We start from the raw sequence: 22,707 nt of genomic DNA, 5'->3' as shown, positions 1-22,707 counted from the left end.
GACAATTTATACTATTCTTTATTATAGGAATTATGTTACTTCTGCATATACCTAACCCGTGTCTACTTTGCTGCCCAATCCTAACTCAACAGTCACCACCTTCAAGCTTAAACTACATCAGAGGTTGTGTTACACAGCATCAACGTGACAATACATGTATACTGTAGCCCCTGAAACAGGCAAAGCCCACAGTTTTCATACGCTTGCCTCGCAGTTTGATTCCAGCACAACTGTTCCCACTTCATACTCTGAAGACCTGTAATGAATTATTTTCACCACACACAACAATAGCCCAGATATAGTCTTAATTCACCTTCATTATAATATATAGCTTTTTGTGCCTAGTCCTATTCTTTATCCCCACGCTTTCCTTCTGTTTTCTATCATTTGTCACAGATTTAGAGAGACAAAGGCAGAATATTATGTAGTTACTAGAACTATGAACGTTCCCTTGGTGACATACAAAGATCCACATTTTTGCCCAAGGAGATTATGGGTGAGCCTTCCTTTCAGTGCATTTGTTTTACATTTTCCTTTGTATTATTTCCAGTCTCTACCCTGATGTCACAGTCCCTGTTCTAATCCAAAGACAAACACATATCGATGCTGAATATATTACCGTGGCCTGAAGTTTGCCAGGCAGGGCATCTTTCTATTGAAGGGCAGGACTGTCAGAAGAGGCGCTAGGAAACTAAGGCAGTGCTGCAAAGATGCTGGGAAAAGGCAAGATGGGAAGGTCACCACAGGCAAAATCCATGGCTTGCCTTCCTTGTCCCTGAGAAAGGAACAAACGTTCAGGATGGATCTGAGATCTTCACAACGACTCTGTGAGGTAGGAGAGGATGCAGTTACTACACCCATTTTCCCATTTAGGACACTTAAAATCTTTCAAAGACTGGGATGTTCAGACCTGAATGTAATGAATGATATGCAGATGTGTGACCTGAGAAGCGAGTTCATCAACTTTGTTTCATTTGAACATGAGAAATACCTTATAATCTATGTACTCTTCTCTCCACAGCTCTGTGAGAAATAACTAGCTGGATTAAGGCCATTTCAGTATCTTCACCCATGAAGTGAAAATAGAAACAAAGGTTCATAGATTTCTGATCCTGCTATTTAGAGAAAAGGGCAGGACTAGGACACAGGTATGCTTAGAGTCTGAGACAGTGACTCGCCCAGGTTGTGCTCAGAGGGGACAGCCACTGTGGGTGATCTGGGCAGTCAGTGACACATTTCTCCAGCTGGGAAGTCAGAGTGCTGGGGTCAAACATGGGTGCTCAGAGGTGGCAAACCTCAGGTGAAGCATCCTCCTGCTGGTGTTGGCATAGTAACCAGCTCTGGACACAGACAGGATTCTTCTGGTTATTGGTAAACCTGACCCAGTGGGTTTCCTGAAGGTCAGATCTACTTTATTATCCTGATTTATGGCCTTGACACAGATGTGGACAAGGGGTGTGACCTGCAGAAAGGACTGTCCTGATCCTTAGGACCACCCTGATCCTCACCAAAAGCCATGTTGTATTTCCCACAGGAGTGTCATGCTCCTCTGGCCAAGCCTTGGCTTTTTAACATGAGTGGCTTAGTGGGAGACATTGGCCCAGGAGTGAGACCACTGGGTCATGCAGTGGAATCCCTGCATTCCAGGCTCAGTTCAGTTCTCTGGGCAGGATCACCTCACCAGGGGCAGGGTCCTCCCTTCAGGCCCCTGCGGGCCAGGTGACACTCCGAGGCCTCTGGCTAAAACGGTGGCTCTCTTAGTCCTCCCCGTCCAGAGAGCAGATGGCCAGGGGAGCGGTGTTGTTGGCTCCAATGCTGTAGCAAGGGCTGAAATAGGGCAGGAGGCGCCCAGGGAAGGGGTAGTGGGGGAAAGTGAAAATGTGGGAGCCGTTGTCAGTCACGTTGTAGAAGGAGATGTCATGAGCCTCATAATCCAGGAAGACTCCCACCCGGCGGGGAGGGACGGGCAAGGACAGGAGGGGGTACTCGTCAGTGCCTGCCCGGTACTCACTGCCCTTCCTCAGCCTGATCACCCAGAATCCATAGTGGGGGGATAAGAAGACCACCTCCTTCCGGTCGACGTTCTCCTTACACACGCCCAGGCCCCATTCGGACCTGTCGCCCACCTCCACCTCCCAGTAGTGCCGGCCGGAGGAGAGGCACTGACTGCCCAGGACAATGTTGTAGCGGTAAAACCTTTCAGGGTTGTCGGGCAGCTTCTGCTTGGTGTCTCCATAGCGCACACATTTCCTGTCCTCAGACACGACGAGGCGAGAGTAGGCAGTGTCTGGATCCAGCCGCACATCCGCTGAGGAAAAAAGGTCTTGGTTGGCGCCCTGACACAGAGGGAGGGGGCCTGGGTGACCGCTCTGTGACAGATACAGCCACGGGTTTCCTCCATGACGGGTGAGGGTGAGGACAGATGGGGCATCCAGAGGGCACTGGGAGATTTCATTCCTCGGGGAGGGGTCCCACTCCCCACTCACCGCAATTCTGCCTTGCGCTCATTACCTGCATATGTCTTCAGGATCTCTCTGAGCCCCAGCACACGGCAGTCTGTCTTCAGCTCCAGGGAGACTGGTTCTGGCCTCTGCAGACGCCAGGACTTGCTCCTGGTAGATGGGGAAGACCTTGGGGTCAGAAGTCCTGGCTCTGCCAAGGGTGGGGCCTTCCCTTAGTACAGAAAGGGGGCTTGGCCAGGGATGGGGTCAGTGAGCTGCCCCTCCTCACAACAGCAGGCAGAGCAAGGAGGTGATAATTATTTGATTGGGCTGAATAGTCTATGGCACAGAGAGATAATCACATTCCTGGGCCATGGGAAGGGTTAGGTATGACTCTGACATTGGGAGAGGCAGAGGTGCACAGCAGAGAAGGGCTGGTACACAGACTCAGAGGACCAACGATCATGCAGACACCTGCAGGCACTCCCTCTCCTTGGGCCACCTGCTCAGGCCACCACACATGTTATAGCTCTCACTGAAATTCTTACTGGTAATGGTTGAAATGAATTTGACCAAGTAACAATACAAATTAAAAAAAGAAAGATGTTCAAAGCTTCTTTATCCAATACAACAGAACAGGGAGAAGTTTACAGACCAGCACCCACTTTTCTGTAGGTACCTGGTCTACCTTCCTTCCCCATTTCTAGCTCTGGCCAGGCCCCACTATCCCAAAGACAGAAACATACCTGTTTAAGACTTCCTGAATACCCTGGAAGGAGAAAAAGAAAGACAGCACATGAGTATGCCCTATTTCTCAAAGGGACCAGACAGACACAGAGGTCTCTCTATGGAGAGGGAGGCAGAGAGCTGGAGAGGAGGCATGCCGGGGTAGAGGGAAGGAGCCTACAGGAGTGGGCAGGGCAGACCTAGTCCTCTTGCCAGACTGGCCGACCTCGGGCTCCATCCCAACACTCTGGCCGGAGGGGAGGAATAGGTATGAGGCAAGAGCTGCCCAAACAATGCCCATCTAGGAGGCTGCGAGGCCATTCACCAGACCAGGGTATGGGAACAAACCGGTACTGGTGGTGGGTAACAAGATCCGTGCTGGCTGGCCGAGTGCTGATGGGCCCTACTGAAGACTAGGTAATCCCCTCTCTCAGAATGCCAGGCTACCTTCAGCTCGGGCTCAGACTTCCCAGGAAAATCTGCTCCTCACCTGCAGCATCCAGCGGATAGGCCTCTGAGACCTCTCTTCCAGCTCTGCGATCATCCTCCATAGGACCCGGCTCTGCTGAATGAGTGCCTCATGATTTAACTCCAGTTTCTGCATGGTCTCCCCTTCCTCCTGCTCCAGGCTGGCCAGAGCTGCAGCAGCCTCCACCTCCAACCGCCGGCCCGGTGGCTGTTTTTTCTTTAGTAATCTCCGATATTTCTCAAACTCCCATATGATGCTCTGCTTTCGGGTTTCCACCTGTATCTGCACAGCCAGGATCCGAAATCAGCACAAAAACCCCCAAAAGTTAGTAGAAGGAAAGAAATCATAAAGGTCAGAGCAGAAATAAACGAAAAAGAAATGGAGACAGTAGCAAAGATCAATAAAACTAAAAGCTGGTTCTTTGAGAAGATAAACAAAAACTCACAAACCATTAGCCAGACATCAAGAAAAAAAGCGAGAAGACTCAAATCAATACAATTAGAAATGAAAAAGGGGAAATTACAACAGACAACATAAAAATACAAAAGATCATAAGAGATTACTACAAGCAACTGTATACCAATAAAATGGATAACCTGGAAGAAATGGACAAATTCTTAGAAAAGTATAACCTTCCAAAACTGAACCAGGAAGAAACAGAAAATATCAACAGATAAACCACAAGCACAGAAATCAAAACTGTAATAAAAAATCTTCCAACAAAAGGCCAGGGCCCGATGGCTTCACAGGTGAATACTACCAAAAGTTTATAGAACAGCTAACACCTATTCTGCTCAAACTCTTCCAGAAAATTGAAGAGGAATAAAAACTCCCACTCATTCTGTGAGGCCACCATCATCCTGATACTAAAACCAAACAAAGATGCCAACAAAAAAAGCAAATTATAGGCCAACGTCACTGATGAATATAGATGCAAAAATCCTCAACAAAATTCTAGTGAACACACATTAGAATCCAACAACACATTCGAAAGATCATATTTATGATCAAGTGGGCTTTATCCCAGGGATGCAAATCAATCAATATGATACACCATATTAACAAACTGAAAGATAAAAACCATATGATCTCAATACATGCAGAGAAAGCTTTTGATAAAATTCAACACCCATTTATGATAAAAACTCTCCAGAAAGTAGGTATAGAAGGAACATACCTGAACATAATAAAGGTCATATATGATAAACCCATAGCAACCATTATTCTTAATGGTGAAAAACTGAAAGTATCTCACCTAACATCAGGAACAAGACAAGGATGGCCACTCTTGCCACTATTATTCAACATAGTTTTGGAAGTTCTAGCCACAACAATCAAAAAAGAAAAAGAAATAAAAGGGATCCGGATTGGGAAAGAAGAAGTAAAACTGTTTGCAGGTGATATGATACTATATCTAGAAAACCCTAAAGATGCCACAAGAAAATTACAAGTGCTAATCAATAAATATAGTAAAGTTGCAGGATATAAAATTAATACATAGAAATCCCTTGCATTCTTATACACTAACAATGAAGAATCAGAAAGATAAATTAAGGAAACATTTCCATTCACCATTGCAATAAAAAGAATAAAATACCTAGGAATAAACCTACCTAAAGAGACAAAAGACCTGTATGCAGAAAACCGTAAGACTGATGAAAGAAATCAAAGATGACACAAACAGATGGAGAGATATACCATGTTCTTGGATTGGCAGAATCTATCTATATTGTGAAAATGATTATACTGCCCAAAACAGTCTACAGATTCAACGCAATCCCTATCAAACTACCAATGATAGTTTTCACAGAACTAGAACAAAAATTTTCATAATTTGTATGGAAACACAAAAGACCCCAAATAGCCAAAGCAATCTTGAGAAAGAAGAATGGAGCTGGAGGAATCAACCTTCCTGACTTCAGATTATACTACAAAGCTCGAGTCATCAAGACAGTACAGTACTGGTACAAAAACAGAAATACAGACCAATGGAACCAGATAGAAAGCCCAGAGATAAATCTACACACCCATGGGCACCTTAGCACAAAGGAGGCAAAAATATACAATGGAGAAAAGATAGTCTCTTCAAGTAAGTGGTGCTAGGAAAATTAGGCAGCTGTGTGTAACAGAATGAAATCAGAATACTTCCTAACACCATACACAAAGATAAACTCAAAATGGATTAAAAGACCTTAATGTAAGACATAAAACTATGAAACTCTTATTAGAGGAAAACACAGGCAGAACACACTCTGACATAAATCACAGCAAGATCCTCAAAGACCCACTTTCTAGAGTAATGGAAATAAAAACAAAAATAAACAAGTGGACTCTAATTAAACTTAAAAGCTTTTGCACAGTAAAGGAAACTATAAACAAGGTGAAAAGACAACCTTTGGAATGGGAGAAAATAACAGCAAATGAAACAACTGACAAAGGATTAATCTCCAAAACATACAAGCAGCTCATGCAGCTGAATACCAGAAAAACAACCCAACCAAAAAGTGGGCAGAAGACCTAAACAGACATTTCACCAAAGAAGACACAACGATGGCTAAGAAACACATAAAAAGATGCTCAACATCGCTGATTATTAGAGAAATACAACCAAAACAACAATCAGGTATCACCTCACATCTGTCAGAATGGCCACCATCAAAAAATCTACAAACAATAAATGCTGGAGGGGGTCTGGAGAAAAGGGAAACTCTCTTGCACTGTTGGTGGGAATGATAACAGCCACTATAGAGAAGAATATGGAGATTCCTTAAAAAAACTACGAATAAAACTACCAAATGACCCAAAAATCCCACTACTGGGTATATACTCTTTTTTTTTTTTTTTGGGTATATACTCTTAAGGAAACCATAACTGAAAAAGACATATGTACCCCAATGTTCATCGTAGCACTATTTACAATAGCTAGGATATGGAAGCAACCTAGATGTTCACTGACAGATGAATAAAGAAGTTATGGTACATATATACAATGGTATATTACTCAGCCATAAAAAGGAACACATTTGAGTCAGTTCTAATGAGGTGGATGAACCTAGAGCCTATTATACAGAGTGAAGTCAGTCAGAAAGAGAAAAACAAGTATCATATATTAATGCATATATGTGGAATCCAGAAAGATGGTAGTGATGAACCTATCTGCAGGGCAGCAATGGAGATGCAGACATAGAGAACAGACTGGTGGACACGGTCACGGAAGAAAAGGGTGGGATGAAGTGAGAGAGCAGCATTGAAACATATACATACCATGTGTAAAATAGATAGCCAGTGGGAATTTGCTATATGAAGCAGGGAGCTCAATCTGGTGCTCTGTGAGCAGAGGGATACGGTGGGAAGTAGGAGAGAGGTTCAAGAGGGAGGGGACATATGTATACCTATGGGTGATTCATGTTGATGTATGGCAGAAACCAACACAATATTGTAAAGCAACTATCCTCTAATTGGAAAAAAACAAAAAAAGAAATCAGCACAGATACTGGTCGTATAAGGGCCACCCAGGATTGAGGACACTGGCATGTGCATATACACACACTCTGAACTGCTTTGGTACTGTGTGCCAGGCACTATAAAGGCAAAGATAAAGGATATTTTTCCTACTTTCCTGTTCTCACAGCTCCAGGACATGCTCCTTAGTCCCTATTACTAACTCTTATTGACCCCAGTAGGGCTCAGGATACTATCTTGGCACTCTATGTTCTATATTATTTTCCATTTTCAGAATAATATATTCTATTTTCAGAAGCATTACCCTTAAGCCTCTAAGACAGTGTAAAATTACACTGTTAGTTGCTTTTGTTTCTTACTGGTGTGATATCAATTCTTCATGCTGTTTTAGATTGATTCAATGTTACCTCCCGTTGATTGAGATAGTTTGATAGTTACGGGCCTCGAATTTATTTCCAAGATGATTTTCCAATATTTTAATTACTTAACTTTTAGTAAGTATGCTCTAGCTGAGAAAAGAGAAACAGAAACTATACTCTACTAAGGATTAAACAAGTCATACCTCTGTGAGCTAAAGTACACGTGAGGTGTGCACTTTTCCTCTCTCACATATGAGGATGTAAGCCCAGAGGTTCTCCCTACATCACATTCAAGGAACTTATAAGCAAGTGGTTCCAAGGTTTGCTTAAAACTGCATACCTGGGACAGAAAGCTGGTATGAGGACCCCAGGTTTTCTGACCTCAAACCCCACATTCTGCCTCACAGGAATAAGGAGAGGGCCATGAGGAAGCCAGCTTCAGGACAACACAGGGACCATACAGACTCCTTTCCTCAGGGGGCAACTTGCCTTCCAGTTGGCAGTTCGTTTCCTCTCACCAACTTCCAGCTTCCAGGCCTCTTCCTGCTCTTTCCTCAGATGTTCCAGAGTCTCATGGAGTTTCCACTGAAAGAGATAAAAACCTCATAAGGCCACCTCGGGCAGCCTGCCTGGATTGCCAGGCTTCTGATAATTGGCAGGTGATGGGAAAACAAGCATCCCTCAGAGGATGGGCCAGAACGGATGCTGGGAGAAAAGAGAAGCCACAGAGGATTCCTGCCCGGATGACAGCCAAGGTCTTTCCATCCGAGAATCATTCAATCTCCCACAGTCTCTAAGTTTCTGTAAAGTAGAAGAAAAGATCTGTTTCCAACCTTGCCAGAAAAGTACCTTGGACTTTTCCTATGAGTGCCTCTTTTCACACTTTCCTGCCTTGTTATCCTACAGCCTCCTAAACATTGTTATTCAAAGCGTGTCAGCCCCATCAGCATCACCTGGGATCTTGTTAGCAATGCAGGACCTTGGGCTTCACCCGAGACCTCCCTGAATTAGAATCTGAATTTTTGCAAGATCCTTACATGGTTCATATGGACGTTAAAAGAGTACTATCTTAGATACTAATGCAAGAGATTACTACTGGAAAGCATAAAGTAATCTCATAACAATATTAACCATTTTATTAAAGACTTACCAATAAAACTGAGGCTTAGAGAGTGACCTATCCAAAGTTATTCAGTTGGTAAATGATTGGGCTGGGATTTAACTTAGCTCTTTAATTCTTGTGTGTAAGGGATATTGCCTCCCTATTCTAACACCTGCAAAACAAAATAAACTATTTTTCAGAAATTCTCTTTGCAGAAGAAAACAGCCAAATCAGGGATTCATCTAACACTTTTACCTTCTAATCTCAACTTTAAGAATTAAGACCAGTAGAGGATCAATGTATCACAGAATCATTGGGATAATGATTCTGCTAAGATGTCAGCATGGACATCTAAGGAAAAAGAAGTTAGAAGTCAAGAAGTATCACTATAAAAAAGGAGCAGTGTGTGTGTCAGAGATGGCTTTCCCAAAAGCCCGCCAACAAATAAAAGGTAAGAAGAGAAAGAGCACTAGGTAAGGAGAAAGAAGACCTGAGTTCTAGTCTTTGATCTTCCTTTCACTAACTTAAGTCAGAAGGGACCCTCCAACATGAGATCAATCTAACTCAATCCTAAATGACTCTGCCATGGTCCTTTCTAGCTCTAAAACCAATGATCATGATCTCAGATTTCCAAGCCTTCATGTCTGTCTATAAAATGAGGAGTTTGAAGTGACTCACCTGATATCGAAAGATTATTTGTGGCTTTGCTAGGAGTTTGCAGGTTCTGATAGGTACAGTCTTGATGATCTCATCCAAGGCACCCAGAACCCCATCTAACCCAAACTGGTCTCCCTCAAATTCTCAGTAAGGAAAGCAAGTTTGGGTTAGGCATTAAGGCCTGTGGGATCAGGAAAGGGGTGGGGGTAGGTTTGGAAGTGGGAGGGAAGGAAGAAAGGTCATAAAAGCAAGGAGACGTGCAGCTCACTGGATCAGGCACCCAGGACCTGGTGGTGTGAGAAGTCAAAGGAATCAGTTCTCATCTTGTCTCTGGGGCTCCCTCTCAAGTTCTTGATCTAGAGATAGCAAAGTGAGGGGCAGAAGAGAAACTGGATTGGGGACAGGGGCTGGCCTCCATCTCTCACCTTATAATCCCAGGCGACATCCTCCATGGGCACAACATTGTGGGCCTGATGCTCGGGGGACCGGCTGCAGGCCTCGCACATGATCAGGCCGTCCTCTTTGCAGAACATCTTCAGCTGTTCTCTGTGGGGCTCGCACACGTCACCCCTCAGCCCCATTCCTGGATGCAGCCCTAGCCGGCGGACTTTTTCAACAACATTGGCCAGCTGCCAATTAGGCCGCAGGTTCCTGGGCTGGATGGGAGCCCGGCAGAGGGGACACGAGTAACCCCAGTTCTGGGATTCTCCTGGGACCTCCCAGAGTCCTGAGAGACAGCTGTGGCAGAAGCTGTGGCCACAGTCGATGCTCACAGGCTCCTTCAGGAAGGTCATGCAGATGGGACAGGCCACTTCTTCTACTACAGCTTCCATCAGTGCTGAGGGATCCATGGTTCCTGCCACACCCTCCGCAGAACATGAACAAAACCAGGTGGAGGCACTGAAGGCTGAGAAAGAAACAAACACAAATAAGAGAAAAAGGAGCAGAAGAGCAGCGGGAGCAGTGATAGGAATGGGTAGTGACTGAAAACAATAACTGCCTCATTTGGGTCTTTTATGGTGGTGGTTTAGTCACCAAGTTATGTCTGACTCTCTGTGACCCCATGGACTGTAGCCTGGCAGGCTCCGCTGCCCCTGGGACTTCCCAAGCAAGAATACTGGAGTAAGTAGCCGCTCCCTTTATGGACCGTGTGTAATAAGCACTCGCCTTCCCAACTGAATCTGATTGGGTCACGTTTCTCACATCACAGAAGGGGCATCTGGGGGTGCCTGAGAGTTGGGATGTTGAGAATTCTCAGTTTCCATTTGCCTGATCATCTCTGACCTCCTCGGGGTTCACTGGCCAGACTATTCTCACTCTACTTCTATCATGCTCTGCAGAATAACACTATTCCTCTTGAACTTGGGTGAATTCAAGAGAACTTAGCCATGTGGTGTTTCAGTAGCCAAACTAAAGCCAGAAATACCCCCAGCCTCACTCTCCAGGATGTTTCTGTGTGTATTTACGTCAAGATGCAGAAAAGTTAATATGCCAGAAGCCCATTGCCTATAAGCTCATTTTGTTTTCTTGTGATGCACACTGAAGTATAAGGTATAAGGAAACCAACAATACTTCCCCACCTTCTGTAAACCTCTGCCCACTTTTCCAGTACTAACATCCACTAAGATGCCAAGACAATCTCCTCAGTGATATGTTAGAAGCAGATATGGACAAATAGCCCTTGGAAGATAAAAACAAAGGTCATTTGATGATAATTAAACCCATTATTGATGAATTCACTACTCTAGCAAGAAGCCTGAGATTTCTGCCCAGGCTCTATGTGTGTACAAAGGAACAGTGGTAGCCTCTTGGTACAGTTGGCAATATGTATTTGTTCACTGTGCAAGTGTGTATTACCCGCTAGTCTATAAAGGGAAGAGCCCTGATGGTCTTAGTCACCATTGTATCCTGAGGATCTAAATACTGCCTGCCAAGCAGTACTGCTGAATAAATACATGACCTAGACATCGAAAATAGCTCCTAAACCCAAAATGCTTTTACAACTAGTTAGGGAGTTGAGAGCATACTATACATTAGTAATAATAGCAAACACTCCTTGAATACACTATATGCCAGGCACTCTTATGAGCATTCTAAATGAACTGACTCAATGTATTTCATAACCCTAAGTAGAAATCATTACTCTACTCTTCTCATATTACAGATGCTTGGTCCTGGGCTCCATCATTCTATCCTGGGCAAAGTATCTAACCTCTCTAACTTCAAGGATAATAAAAATTCAAGAGGAGAGAAAAATCATGGTTGTTTAGGGTAGCTCAGTAAGGCTTCCTGAAGAAGTGGGGCAATAAGTAGATTTTGAACGACTGTTATAGGCAATCAGCAGGTCTTGCCTTCTCACTGGCCTCCTTGCCTCTTGCTTTTCCTCCTCCCACTGATACTACCACACTGTAGGATCAGTATCATAAAAGCTTGTCTTACTGTCACTGACCTACCGAACAGCCTATCCTGGTTCCCCAGCCCTCAGTCCAACAGGAAGCTCCCTCTTGACCCTGAAACAGCCCTGTCAAGCAAAAGGGGAAACTTCCACACTTTCTTGCAGACTCCCCCATGTCCATTCATTCCACTCCACTCGGATTCCTCCTGTCCCTCCAGCTTGAAATGACCTCCAAATTCCTGCTCTGAATGTCATTTGACATGTATGTGTCTTACTTCCCACAGTACAAGTTTCACGAGGATAGGGACATAGTCTGTTTACTACCATAACCTCAAGGCCAAAAACAGTGCTCAAATATTTTTGAATACGTGAGAATTAAATGTAAATGTTGAGGTCCAGCTGATAGAAGGCTGTATATGAAAGAAATGTCAACAACCTCATCTAAAGCGGAGGGGGCACCAAGAGATACCAGCTACACAACAGATATTGATATCTATGATTTAAAGCTACAGTGGACCAACAAATGAATAAAAATAGTTACTGAAAACTGAGAAGATGGTAGCAGAAGGGAAGTCGGGTAAATACCAAAATGATAAATCAAGAAAATAGGATGGAAGAATATTATTTAGAGAGACATAAAAAGCTCTAAACATAAAAAAGTTGTGATGGCCTCTGCAAGTCTCTGCAAAAAAGGATTTAGGGATAGTAACTATTGCCTTATTATTTTTTTTTATTTTACACAAATTCCTCGGACAAAACCTTAATTATCAAAAGTTTAATTGCTTCAACCTTGCGTTTGGCAGAGCCCCGGGCCCTCAAGGAAAGGCGTTTGAGGGGGAAGGGGGCGGAGCCTGAAAAAGACTCGAGAGGTGGGGCCAGAGAGGGAGGTGGGGATGCGGTGACCTCCGCGATTCGGGAGCAGAGGGGGATGGTAACTTCCGGGCACAGGATGCCAGGCAGAGCCCCAGGGCACGGGGCGGGTGAGGGCAGAGTAAGGCTGATCGCTTGCAGGACCTCTGAAGAGGCACAGTTGTCTACCCACCTCCCTCGTCAGCCGGAACTAGGGCCCCGAGGCGGAAACTGAAAATGGAGACGCCCAGTTGGTTCCCATGGTCGAGTCTCCGCAGCGTCCGAAGCGCTTGGCCCCGCCAGAGCGGCACTTACCGCTGGCCCGGAGACGAAGACCCCAGCAGCGTCCACCTCCTCGGCCGCCTTTCCCGCAGCGCCCTGAGGCCCCGCCCACAAGGAAGGAGCCAATGAATGGCGTGCAGGACCTGGCGTCAGGATCCGCCCCGCCGGCATCTTTGCGGAAGCAGCCAATCACAGATAGGGATCGGGACAACCCTAGCCAGTCGGAGCAGGGGACGGGGCTGCGCCCACCTTTCGCCCAGACGGCCTATTTTCTGTTTTTCTGGCCCCTTCCCCTACTCAGAACCCTTTAAACTGTAGAAGGGCCCAGGAGTCAGTCGAGAACGGGTCGAAGGGGTGAGACTCCAGGATGAGGCCGTTCAGGCTAGGCAGTAGCAGAAGCCCAGCTAGCCCTCAGGCTAAAGAACCCCGTGCGTCTTAGGCTTCCGCAATGGAGGACTAGTGGTTCTTCTGGGCGAACCTTGTTCCTTTCAGGCGGTAGCCCTGGACCTAATAATATTCCTTAGCCAGTTTTCTACATTAACTTCAGCACCCTATGAGATCAACCAGGTTTGGTTCTGTGACCCAATTTAGTGCAGGGCTGGGCATTGATAATGCAGTAGACTTTATAGTTTCCTGCAAGATGAGCGACCTCTCCTGGCTCCAGATGGTTTCTCATAAGAAAACCCTGGGTTTTCCTGGCAAGCTCTTATCCTTCAGTACTTCAGCAGGCAGCCTCTCATCACTATTGCCACAACCCCGCTTTAGAATTAGAAACAGATGGTGGGAACTGGTGGAGTGTAAGTGGAATTCCTCTTTCAAAACTGCTATAGAAATTGTAAAAAAAAAAATTTAAACAGGGGGTGCTAGACCCTCACAGAAACACACAGGCTGCTACTTAAGGCGATGATTTCTTTGTAGTCTCTGCACCTTGTCCTTTTCCTGATACTTCATTGTTTACTGTATAAGCAAATAAAGGCACACCCTGTTTGCATTGAAAATAACCAGGAAAGCCTCCAACTGAAGCTTAGTTCAAAATGATTTTCTTGTTGGGACTAAGAGACTCTGTGGATCTTAATGCCAGTGTCAGCGCTCAGGACGTGGTTTAAATTCTGAAGGGTGAGGCCCAGAAAATTCATGAAACTAATGAGGCCATGAACAAAAAAAGAAGAAAAGAGATAGCTGAGGTCTGAGCTGTACCGTACGTCTCACTTGGATCTGGAGACATGGCTGCCTAACAGAATAATAAATGGATTAATTGAAACAGGACACTTTCAATATTTTTTGAGCATTCACTTTTTATACTTTATGCTGGGTTCTGGAATTATAACCTTAGGCCACAGAACTCTGTTCAAGAAACTCAAAATCAAATTGATTGTAAGTTGGCCTTTAAACATTGCAGGGGCCAACTGTACAGTCAAAAATCTGTTTATAATTTTTGACTCCCCCAAACTTTAATTGCTAGTAGCCTATAGTTGACCTGAAGTTTTATCAATAACATAAACTATTAACCTATTTTGTGAGTATTATATACTATAATCTTATGATAAAGTAAATCAGAGAAAAATGTTATTAAAGTTATAAGGAGGAGAAAATGCAGTTATTCTACTATGCTATATTGATTGACATCATAACTTTACATCTGTTTACAAGATGAATTATCTATTAGTACCTTCATCAGTGGCCTTCTCTGGTGACTCAGTGGTAAAGAATCCACCTGCAATGCAGGAGTCACAGGAGATGCCGGTCCAGATCCCTGGAGGAGAGCATGGCAACCCACTCCAGTATTCTTGCCTGGAGAAGCTCATGGACAGAGGAGCCTGGTGGGCTACAGTCCCTAGAGTCGCAAAGAGTCAGACACAACTGAAGTGACTTAGCAAGTATGCACCTACATCAGTATTGTCTTATATGATATAAAACACTGTAGATGTTACAGATTATATTAACATTAGACATAAAAATCAAAAGATAACATGAGAAAGAAATTAATATTTATAGTGATAGCAATTCATGCATGGATAACAAAGAAGCAGCAATATGATTGCTTTTTGGTAGACTGGTGTAATTGATATGATTGCTTCACTGTAGCCTATACACTAATGAACGGTTATAAAATTTTCATAGCATACAGTATTATAGTCATATTAATAATACAGTATTGGAAATCACTTCATGTTTTATAAAACTACTTACCTGTGATGATAGGCTTATATACATTTCTGTATTTAAGAGAGAGAGACATACTGTACAGTAATGTAGTACTTTGAAAGCAAAGTTATGAAATAGCAAGGAAACGAACACATTATTTTATATTAAATATTACTCACCTTATGTCTATGTAAGGACAGACTAGTATCTACATATAATTTATGCATTCATGATATACCTAACTTTGTCTTATTTTTTCAGTATTTCCAGGCTACATGGCTCACCTATGAAATTTTTCAAATTGTTGCAAATCTCTAAAACATTTTCTAATGTTAATCGAAAAGCATCCTCATGTAAGTGAACCCACACAATTCAAACTTGTGTTGTTCAAGAGTCAATGGTACTTGTCTGGAGCTCCTGTAAAGTTAAAACAGTTAAAGGGAAGATCCTTTTCATTTGTAACTTGGCAAGTTTTTCATGACTATGACTGACTCTCAAGGGCCCCGGCAAAAGGACACATTAGTGTTGCTGGGGACGGGGGTTTGTGTTCACTAGGAGAAAGCTGGACGGAGCAGTTCTGAAGACAGACCAACCCACTGCACAGAGACAGCAGCTCTCCTTCCTGGCATCCATCAGGGTGCTTTGTTTGCTGTGAGAGGCAGACAGGTGTTCAGGTGATGCTCTGTCTTGGATACATCCCATGATTGTAACTACAGATACCAACCCTCTGCCTTAATCCAAGGTGAACCAGGACAAGTTGAATGACTCACTGTGGAATAGGCTCTATCTGTGCTAAGGGAGAGGAGTGACAGGGAATTGAGTCCCAGCTTTCCATGGTGATAAGAAAGCAGGTGATAACCTGCTTGATAATACATACTTTATTGACTTCCTTTCCTTCCCTTTCTCATTCCCACCACTCCTACTATTTTGTCTTGGGAACTACTTGAGCTCGGATTCATGTTTCCAGTTTGTTTCTGGGGCACTCAAACTAAGACAAGTCAGATTATCTGCTAAGACAATTCTCAATTAATTTCTCTATGTTATCATAGTAATTATGAAAGTGTGATATTGGTGCAGGGTACCAGTGGGCCATTGAATAGAAATAAAAGCCCAGACGTGCACCTGCTCATATATGACCAATTGTTAAATGACAAAGGTAGTACTATGGCGCAATGAGGAAAGAAGGATATTTTTAATAAATGGTACTGGAAACACCAAATACCCATATGGAAAAAATGAAACATGAACCCTAACATCATACTACTCACATGTGTATTGTAGATATAACAATAAAAGTCAAAACAAACTTCCCAAAACAAAAGAATATTTTCATAACCTCAGGTAGAGATTGATTCCTTAATGCTAGCTAATTCATCCATGACTATTTATTGAGTGTCTACTATATAATAGTACTCTTTCAAGTGATCAGCAATATATCAGTGGACAAAATAGAAAAATGCCTTTGTGGAACTTACATGCTAGTTGGTATAACTTGGCATTACTTTGTAGGCATATCTATCTAGATGCATACAGGATAGTTTATTTTTTATTGGAATTTAGGAATTTCATCTGAAATTAAGTATATATCTTTTATGACTGAATGAACATGGAATATCTTAAGAGAGGTTTTGGGCTTTGGGGAATTTTCTTCAAGGTATTTCCTTGATTATTGATTTTACTCTGTCTTCTCCATCCCTTGCTTCTCTTCCTTCTGGAATGCCTGTATTTTTCCTCCATGTCTTTTACCTTTTCTTGCCCAAGTCTGTATATTTGCTGAAAAACAAAGAGCTATGCATGGTCAACTTGAGAGGTTCTCCCAGAACGTTGGGCAGAGAGACAACAGGTGCTCTGTTTCTATTCAGTCATTTGGTTCTGTTGTTGCTATTTGTTTTCATCATGGGGATTAAAGGATTCAAGAAAATATTCCTCTATCTTCCCTTTCTTGGTTAAGAAACAAGCAACTTTCCCCCATAATGTTTATATACTCTGTTTTTATTGTTATTATTTCAAATAATTATTTTTTTTTTTGCTTGCACATTGCTTTTCTTTTCTATAGCAATCTGTTCTTGTTTTAACACAACAGGATTTTCTTAGCTCTCACTGATGCTATGAGTTTTTTTTTCTAAGTTCTCTCATTTCTGCTCTGTTTTTTTTCTGGGCATTTGATATGATTTCTCAAATTTATTCCCTTCCTTGAAGTTCTGATACTTTTCACATTATTTGTGTTCTTTGTTTGCTCATGGCTATGAATGATGGTTTAACAAGTCACTGTTCTTAGCTGATGTAGGTTCTCATGGAGTTCTGCCTTCTTTGTAGTGAACTGTAGGTTGGGTGTCTTCTTAGGAAGATCGTAAGAAATGGCACAGGTCGGTTGGCCAGCTCATGGAGACATGAAGTAGAGCTCTTTCCACAAATACTGGAGGCTCTGATGTGAGGGCCTACTAGCATGGTTTTATGAGAGCCTTCCTCCAAGAGAGTTGCTTTTCTCCTTATTCTCAAAAGATTCACAAGAGTCTCAAATTTTAAGAAGAATTTTTGCTCTTTCTTGGTGATGGAACTATAGATTCTTACTGAATTTTATCTTCTTAGCTGAGTTTTTTTTTTTTTGACACACAAAACTAGAGAATTAAAGATATATTTATGTACTTCCAGAACCTTCCTGAGTGTAATGTTTTATCTTTTCTTACCATTATTTCATGCTGAACTTTCTTTTTGCTATATAGCCTTGCATGGGCCCAAGATATATAGATAGATAAACAGAAATATCAGGTGCAACCTTGGTGTTCAGAGGACAGTGATAAGCAAAATATCCCTTACTATCATTTCACTTTAAGTTGAACAGACATAATAATAAAAGACGCAATCAGTAAAATAAAAAGGCAACCTATGGAACAGGAAAAAAGTATCTGCAAGCTATCTATATGATGAAGGGTAATATCCAAAATATATAAGGAATTCATACAACTTAATAGCAAAAACCAAAAACAAAACAATCCCTAAAAAAAACAGTCTTTTTAGGCAAAAGACTTAAAAGACATTTTTCTAAAGAAGATAAGAAAATGGCTAACAGGTAATGAAAAGATGCTCAATATCATTAATCATAAGCAAATGCAATAAGATATCACCTCACACCCATTGGGATGGCTGTTATCAAAAAGACAAGAGATAACAAGTGTTGACAAAGATATGAAGAAAAGAAAGCCCTTGTGCACTGTTAGTGGGAATGTAAATTAGTACAGCCATCATGGAAAACAGTACAGAGGTTCCTCAAAAATTAAAAAAATAAATAGAATTACTATATGATCCAGAAATCCCACTTCTGGGTATATATCTAAAGAAAATGAAATCACCACCTCATAAAGATATCTGTACTGCCATGTTCACTGCAGCATTATTTACAAAAGCTAAGACATAGAAACAACTTAAGTGTCCACTGACACAAGAATGAATAAAGGAAGTGGGCTTTTTTTTTTTTTTTTTAGGAAGTGGGCTTTTATGACTAGAAAAACATTGGCCCCATTGTCTACTCTGTACCAATATCATACTTTCATAATTATTATAGCTTTATAACAAGTCCTGATATTTGATATAGCAAGTCTTTCACATTGGTCCAGTATTTTGAGTGTTGTGGCTATTTTTAGCAATTTACATTTTGCTATAAATTTTTAATTAAGCTTGTCAAGTTCTACAAAATGATCTGTTAGGCCATTATTGAGATTGCATTGAATCTTTTGAAAAGTTGGGGGATATAATTAAATTATTCAATTAAATTCCATTTAATTTATTATTTTGGAGATACACACACACATATATAAAATCACTAATCCACAGATCATGATTACATGTTATTTTTCTAATTCTCATACCATATATTTCTTTTTCTTGTCTTATTACAAACTATTAATGTAAAGACTCATTTCTAAAGCCATGTTCTCTTTTCATGAGGACTGTCTGTGGCCTTGTGTGGCCATGTCCACCAGTGTTTCCTAACAAAAACGATGGCATTACTCATCTGCAAAAGAAACTTGGATACCTTTGGGAACAAGAGAATATTTTCTTACAGGAAAGATTTCCTTGTAGAAGCAGTACCTACAGTGAAATCTAAGAATGGTTAGTATGTAAAGGAGAGATATAGAGGTTGACTGTGCCAGACAAAGCAAGTGCTTGGAAGTGGATGTAAAAAAAGATAACTTTCATTTGAGGAGCTGAGGTAATTCCAGTGTAGGACCTTGTTGAGGGACACTTGGTGGGTCATGATATCAATTGGGAATTATTATCAGCAAGTTCATATAATTTAGTACCTCCTAAGTCAAGAATTTGAGTATATCTCTGGCCAGAGGTCTCCATTATTGGTTGGACCTTTTAACATTCTGTGTACGTTGAATGATTTTTTTCTGTATTTCTTTAGAAAAATATTGAAACAAAAATATAGGGATATACTGTAATTATAAAAGTTCACCTTAGTGAAATACCACTCTTTTTACTATAATAAGTGAAAAAAAAAATGCTTGAAATGTGCGCATGAGACCCCTTCATTCAAAAATTGTGCCAACTTGATGCTACTAAGAACAATTTAAGGGGACCTACTAGTACTCTTGCCTGGAAAATCCCATGGACAGAGGAGCATGGTAGGCTAAAGTCCACGGGGTCGCAAAGAGTCGGACACGACTGAGCGACTTCACTTCACTTCCATGGTGGCTCAGATGGTAAAGCATCTGCCTACAACGCAGAAGACCTGGGTTCAATCCCTGGGTTGGGAAGATCTCCTGGAGAAGGAAATGGCAACCCACTCCAGTACTCTAGCCTGGAAAATCCCATGGACAGAGGAGCCTGGTAGGCTACAGTCCATGGGGTCGCAAAGAGTAGGACATGACTGAGTGACGTCACTTTCACTTTCACCTGTTACACATGCCTCGGTTGAAGTAACTGAATTGTGAGCTATGAGTGAACATCAATACGAGGACCAATAATTTCTGCATGAAGAGTGAGTGAAAGAGGACTCTATAAACCTCTGCTTTTAAATGCATATATTAGTGTCCATCTCTCCCTTCCAAAAATAGGAGGATAAGATCTGCTCAGAATTATGGAGACTAATTAATCTCAGAATGTTAAAGCCTTTATTTGAAGCAAAGGGGAAAAGAGTCAAGTGTTTCATCAAAATTAGGCCCCAGGAAAGATCTTTCTAAGGAAGGAGGTTTAAACAGATATCTGAAAGCTAAAACTTAATAAAAACAGGGAGGAGGGTGAGTATTTTTACCATGAGAGAAAATATGTGAAAGTTGAAGGGTGAAAGAAAGAAAGCATGGCACATTGAAGCAGGAGGCCAATGTCAGTGTGTCTGGGACTTGGCACTCAGAAAGGGAGGTAGAATGGTTAAAGATAGGATGGAAAAATGAATGGAGATAGCACATGAAGGCTTTAATAAACTGTATTATGAAGTGTGAACTTGAACTTTCTATTCTAAAGTCAATGGGACAATGTTATGAACCAATGTGTGTTTGGCAGATCACACTGGTGGACAGTGAATCAATGGCAAAGATATTCTATGAGGCTGGCAGGTGAACAAATGATTCTGATGATCTAGGCAGAGGTTATCTTGGTTAGGAGGCAAAAGACATGAACAAAAAGAATCTGATTCACAAGATTTCCAGGAAGTAAATTACAGAGAACTTGGTGACTGGATGGGCTCAGAGAGAGGTAAGAGAGAGGGAGAAGGCAGAGATGATGGATTCTAGGTTCCTGGCTGAGGCAACAGACACGGAACAGAAAACACAGACTGGAGACATAGACTGAGGATCAGAGACAGTGAATGTGTTTGGAGGCATTGAGTTTGAGATGTCTGAGGGATGCTTAAATAGTGTCCAGTAGGCATGACCACGTCTGGAGTTCAGGGTGTTGGTTTGGCCTGTTTGGGGGATTATATGGGAGCAATTAAGATTTCTCATGGTCACTATATAGAGGGGGAAGGACAGAGGGTCTACCTGGATCACAGCATTGAAGAACTTCACTACGAATAAGAGAAATAAAGAATTCTCTACTAATTCCATCCTGTTGACATTTACTTGTGTTTAATCTCTTTAAGCTTCAAATTTGTAGAAATTCTCCTTTGAGCTTTTAATACTTCATGTATAGTCCATTTCATTCCTTCTCTTCACACACAAACTTATCATAATAGTGGTCTACATCCACTTTCTCCATTTCTTCCCAGCTCACTCACTCCTCACTCTGCTGTATTCAAGATTCCATTCCTACCAATCACCTCAACAGTTCTTCACAAGCTAACCAGGGACCTTTCATCTTCAGTACTCCAACTACTTGATCTCTCAGCAGCCCCCAGCACTGCTGTCTGTTCTTCCTCTCTATTGTATTTGCTTCCTTTGGCTGTTCTAACACTATCTCAACTAGATTTTCTCCTATTGTGTTGGTTCTTCCTGTTGTTTTGAGCAATAATAATGAACATAATAATTCACTGGAGAATGGCTAGTCGTTGTTATTGTTCAGTCACTAAGTCGTGTCCAACTCTTCTCAACTATATGAACTGCAGCATGCCAGGCTTCCCTGTCCTTCACTAGCTCTTGGAATTGCTCAAACTCATGTCCACTGAGTCAGTGATGCTATCCTACCGTCTCATCCTCTGTCACAATCATTCACTGGAGAATTGCTAGTATCTCATTTTATTTTTCACATCAAACTGAGGCTAAGGATGGTAAGTGGTTGAGCCCAGATTTGGACATAAGTTTGTTCCTTGATAGAGCCCCACATTTAAACAGCTATTCTACACTGTCTCATTTTGGATGGGGAGGTGGGAACAGGAGAGTATTATTAGCAGCCTGAGGAATAAAGAATTGGCTTATTAGGGAGAGGAGAAAGAGCTTAGGGGCAGCCGTAGTGCAGTGGCAGGAGCTCAGATACAAGGTAAGTTAGGTCCTTAGTTCACCGTCCTTAGTCAGGGAGCAAGCAGCGACCAGGCTGCAATTCGCTTATATCACCGTAAGGGGGCACCATCGAGAAGCGAGAGGCAGTGCCTTAGCACAGCTCGGGATCCCCTAGGACAGAGCGTTCGGACAGAGAACAGGAGTATTCACATCTGTGTGCTTTTAAGTGCGCGCCCTCACCTCCATTCCAGTAGCTCTTTTCTTCCAGTGCCGGTCATCTCTCACCTCCACTGTACTCCCCCTCCCTCTAGTCTCCTGAGGGGCCTTGAAATAGTAACAGAGTGCAGCCCCCCGGGGTAGGAGTCAGGGTTCAGCTTTTCTTGGGTACCTGAGCCGAGCGGTGCTCCCAGGGAGTCTGGCGAAGTTCACTGTTCATCCCTCACGCTCCCTAGAGCCCCCAGAGAAGCTATATAAGGGCAGTTGCCTGGGGCAGAGTCATTGTAGGAAAGCGTGCCAGGCTTAGGTCAGGGTGGGGAGGCGAGGGCACGGGACGGGAACCTTGCCCAGGTCCTGGGAAGTTCGCGGAGACCGGGTAGGGAGGGCGCCCTGCCCGAGGAAGCCTGCCCTTTGCTCACACAGGCTGCCAGCGCGCCCTGTTCCCGCATCCACAGTCAGGATCCCAGACCCAGTTCACGGACCTTCCCAAAGAGGAATTCCTTCTAACCGCTGTGAGGCTCATTCCAAACTTTGTCTACCCCTGTGCCAGGAACCCCCTCAGTTCTAGCTTCTCACCCTTCACTGAAACATGAGGCAAGGGGAATTAATTTACCCAGAGAAAAATATTTGTGTATGTTGGTGGTGGTGGTGGCAATTGGTAAATAAAGAAACAAATTGAGAAGCTTGGCAGGAAAGTTAAGTGGGAGCCACACGGGGAAGGGCTTTGAA

General features: G+C 42.7%; 1 protein-coding gene across 2 annotated transcripts; it reads right to left on the bottom strand.

The window, feature by feature from the left end:
• Positions 1-12,844, bottom strand: TRIM68 (tripartite motif containing 68). Of its 2 annotated transcripts, none has more exons than XM_043905805.1 (7): positions 12,776-12,844; positions 9,642-10,123; positions 7,947-8,042; positions 3,658-3,918; positions 3,188-3,210; positions 2,512-2,612; positions 1-2,308 (listed from the first exon to the last, which is right to left on the bottom strand). In XM_043905805.1, exons 2-7 carry the CDS (start codon positions 10,065-10,067, stop codon positions 1,758-1,760), a joined length of 1,458 nt encoding a protein of 485 aa, XP_043761740.1. In that variant the 5' UTR covers positions 10,068-10,123; positions 12,776-12,844; the 3' UTR covers positions 1-1,757. The 2 variants fall into 2 exon arrangements, with proteins under 2 accessions (XP_043761740.1, XP_043761739.1); XM_043905804.1 differs by having other exon boundaries at positions 12,654-12,843.
• Between the last annotated feature and the right edge of the window lie 9,863 nt (positions 12,845-22,707).

The sequence above is a fragment of the Cervus elaphus genome, chromosome 1 (assembly GCF_910594005.1).
Source record: "Cervus elaphus chromosome 1, mCerEla1.1, whole genome shotgun sequence".
NCBI classification, from domain to species: Eukaryota; Metazoa; Chordata; class Mammalia; order Artiodactyla; family Cervidae; genus Cervus; species Cervus elaphus.
Note: the sequence above shows the minus strand (reverse complement) of the source record. Positions and strands in the feature narration are given on the sequence as shown.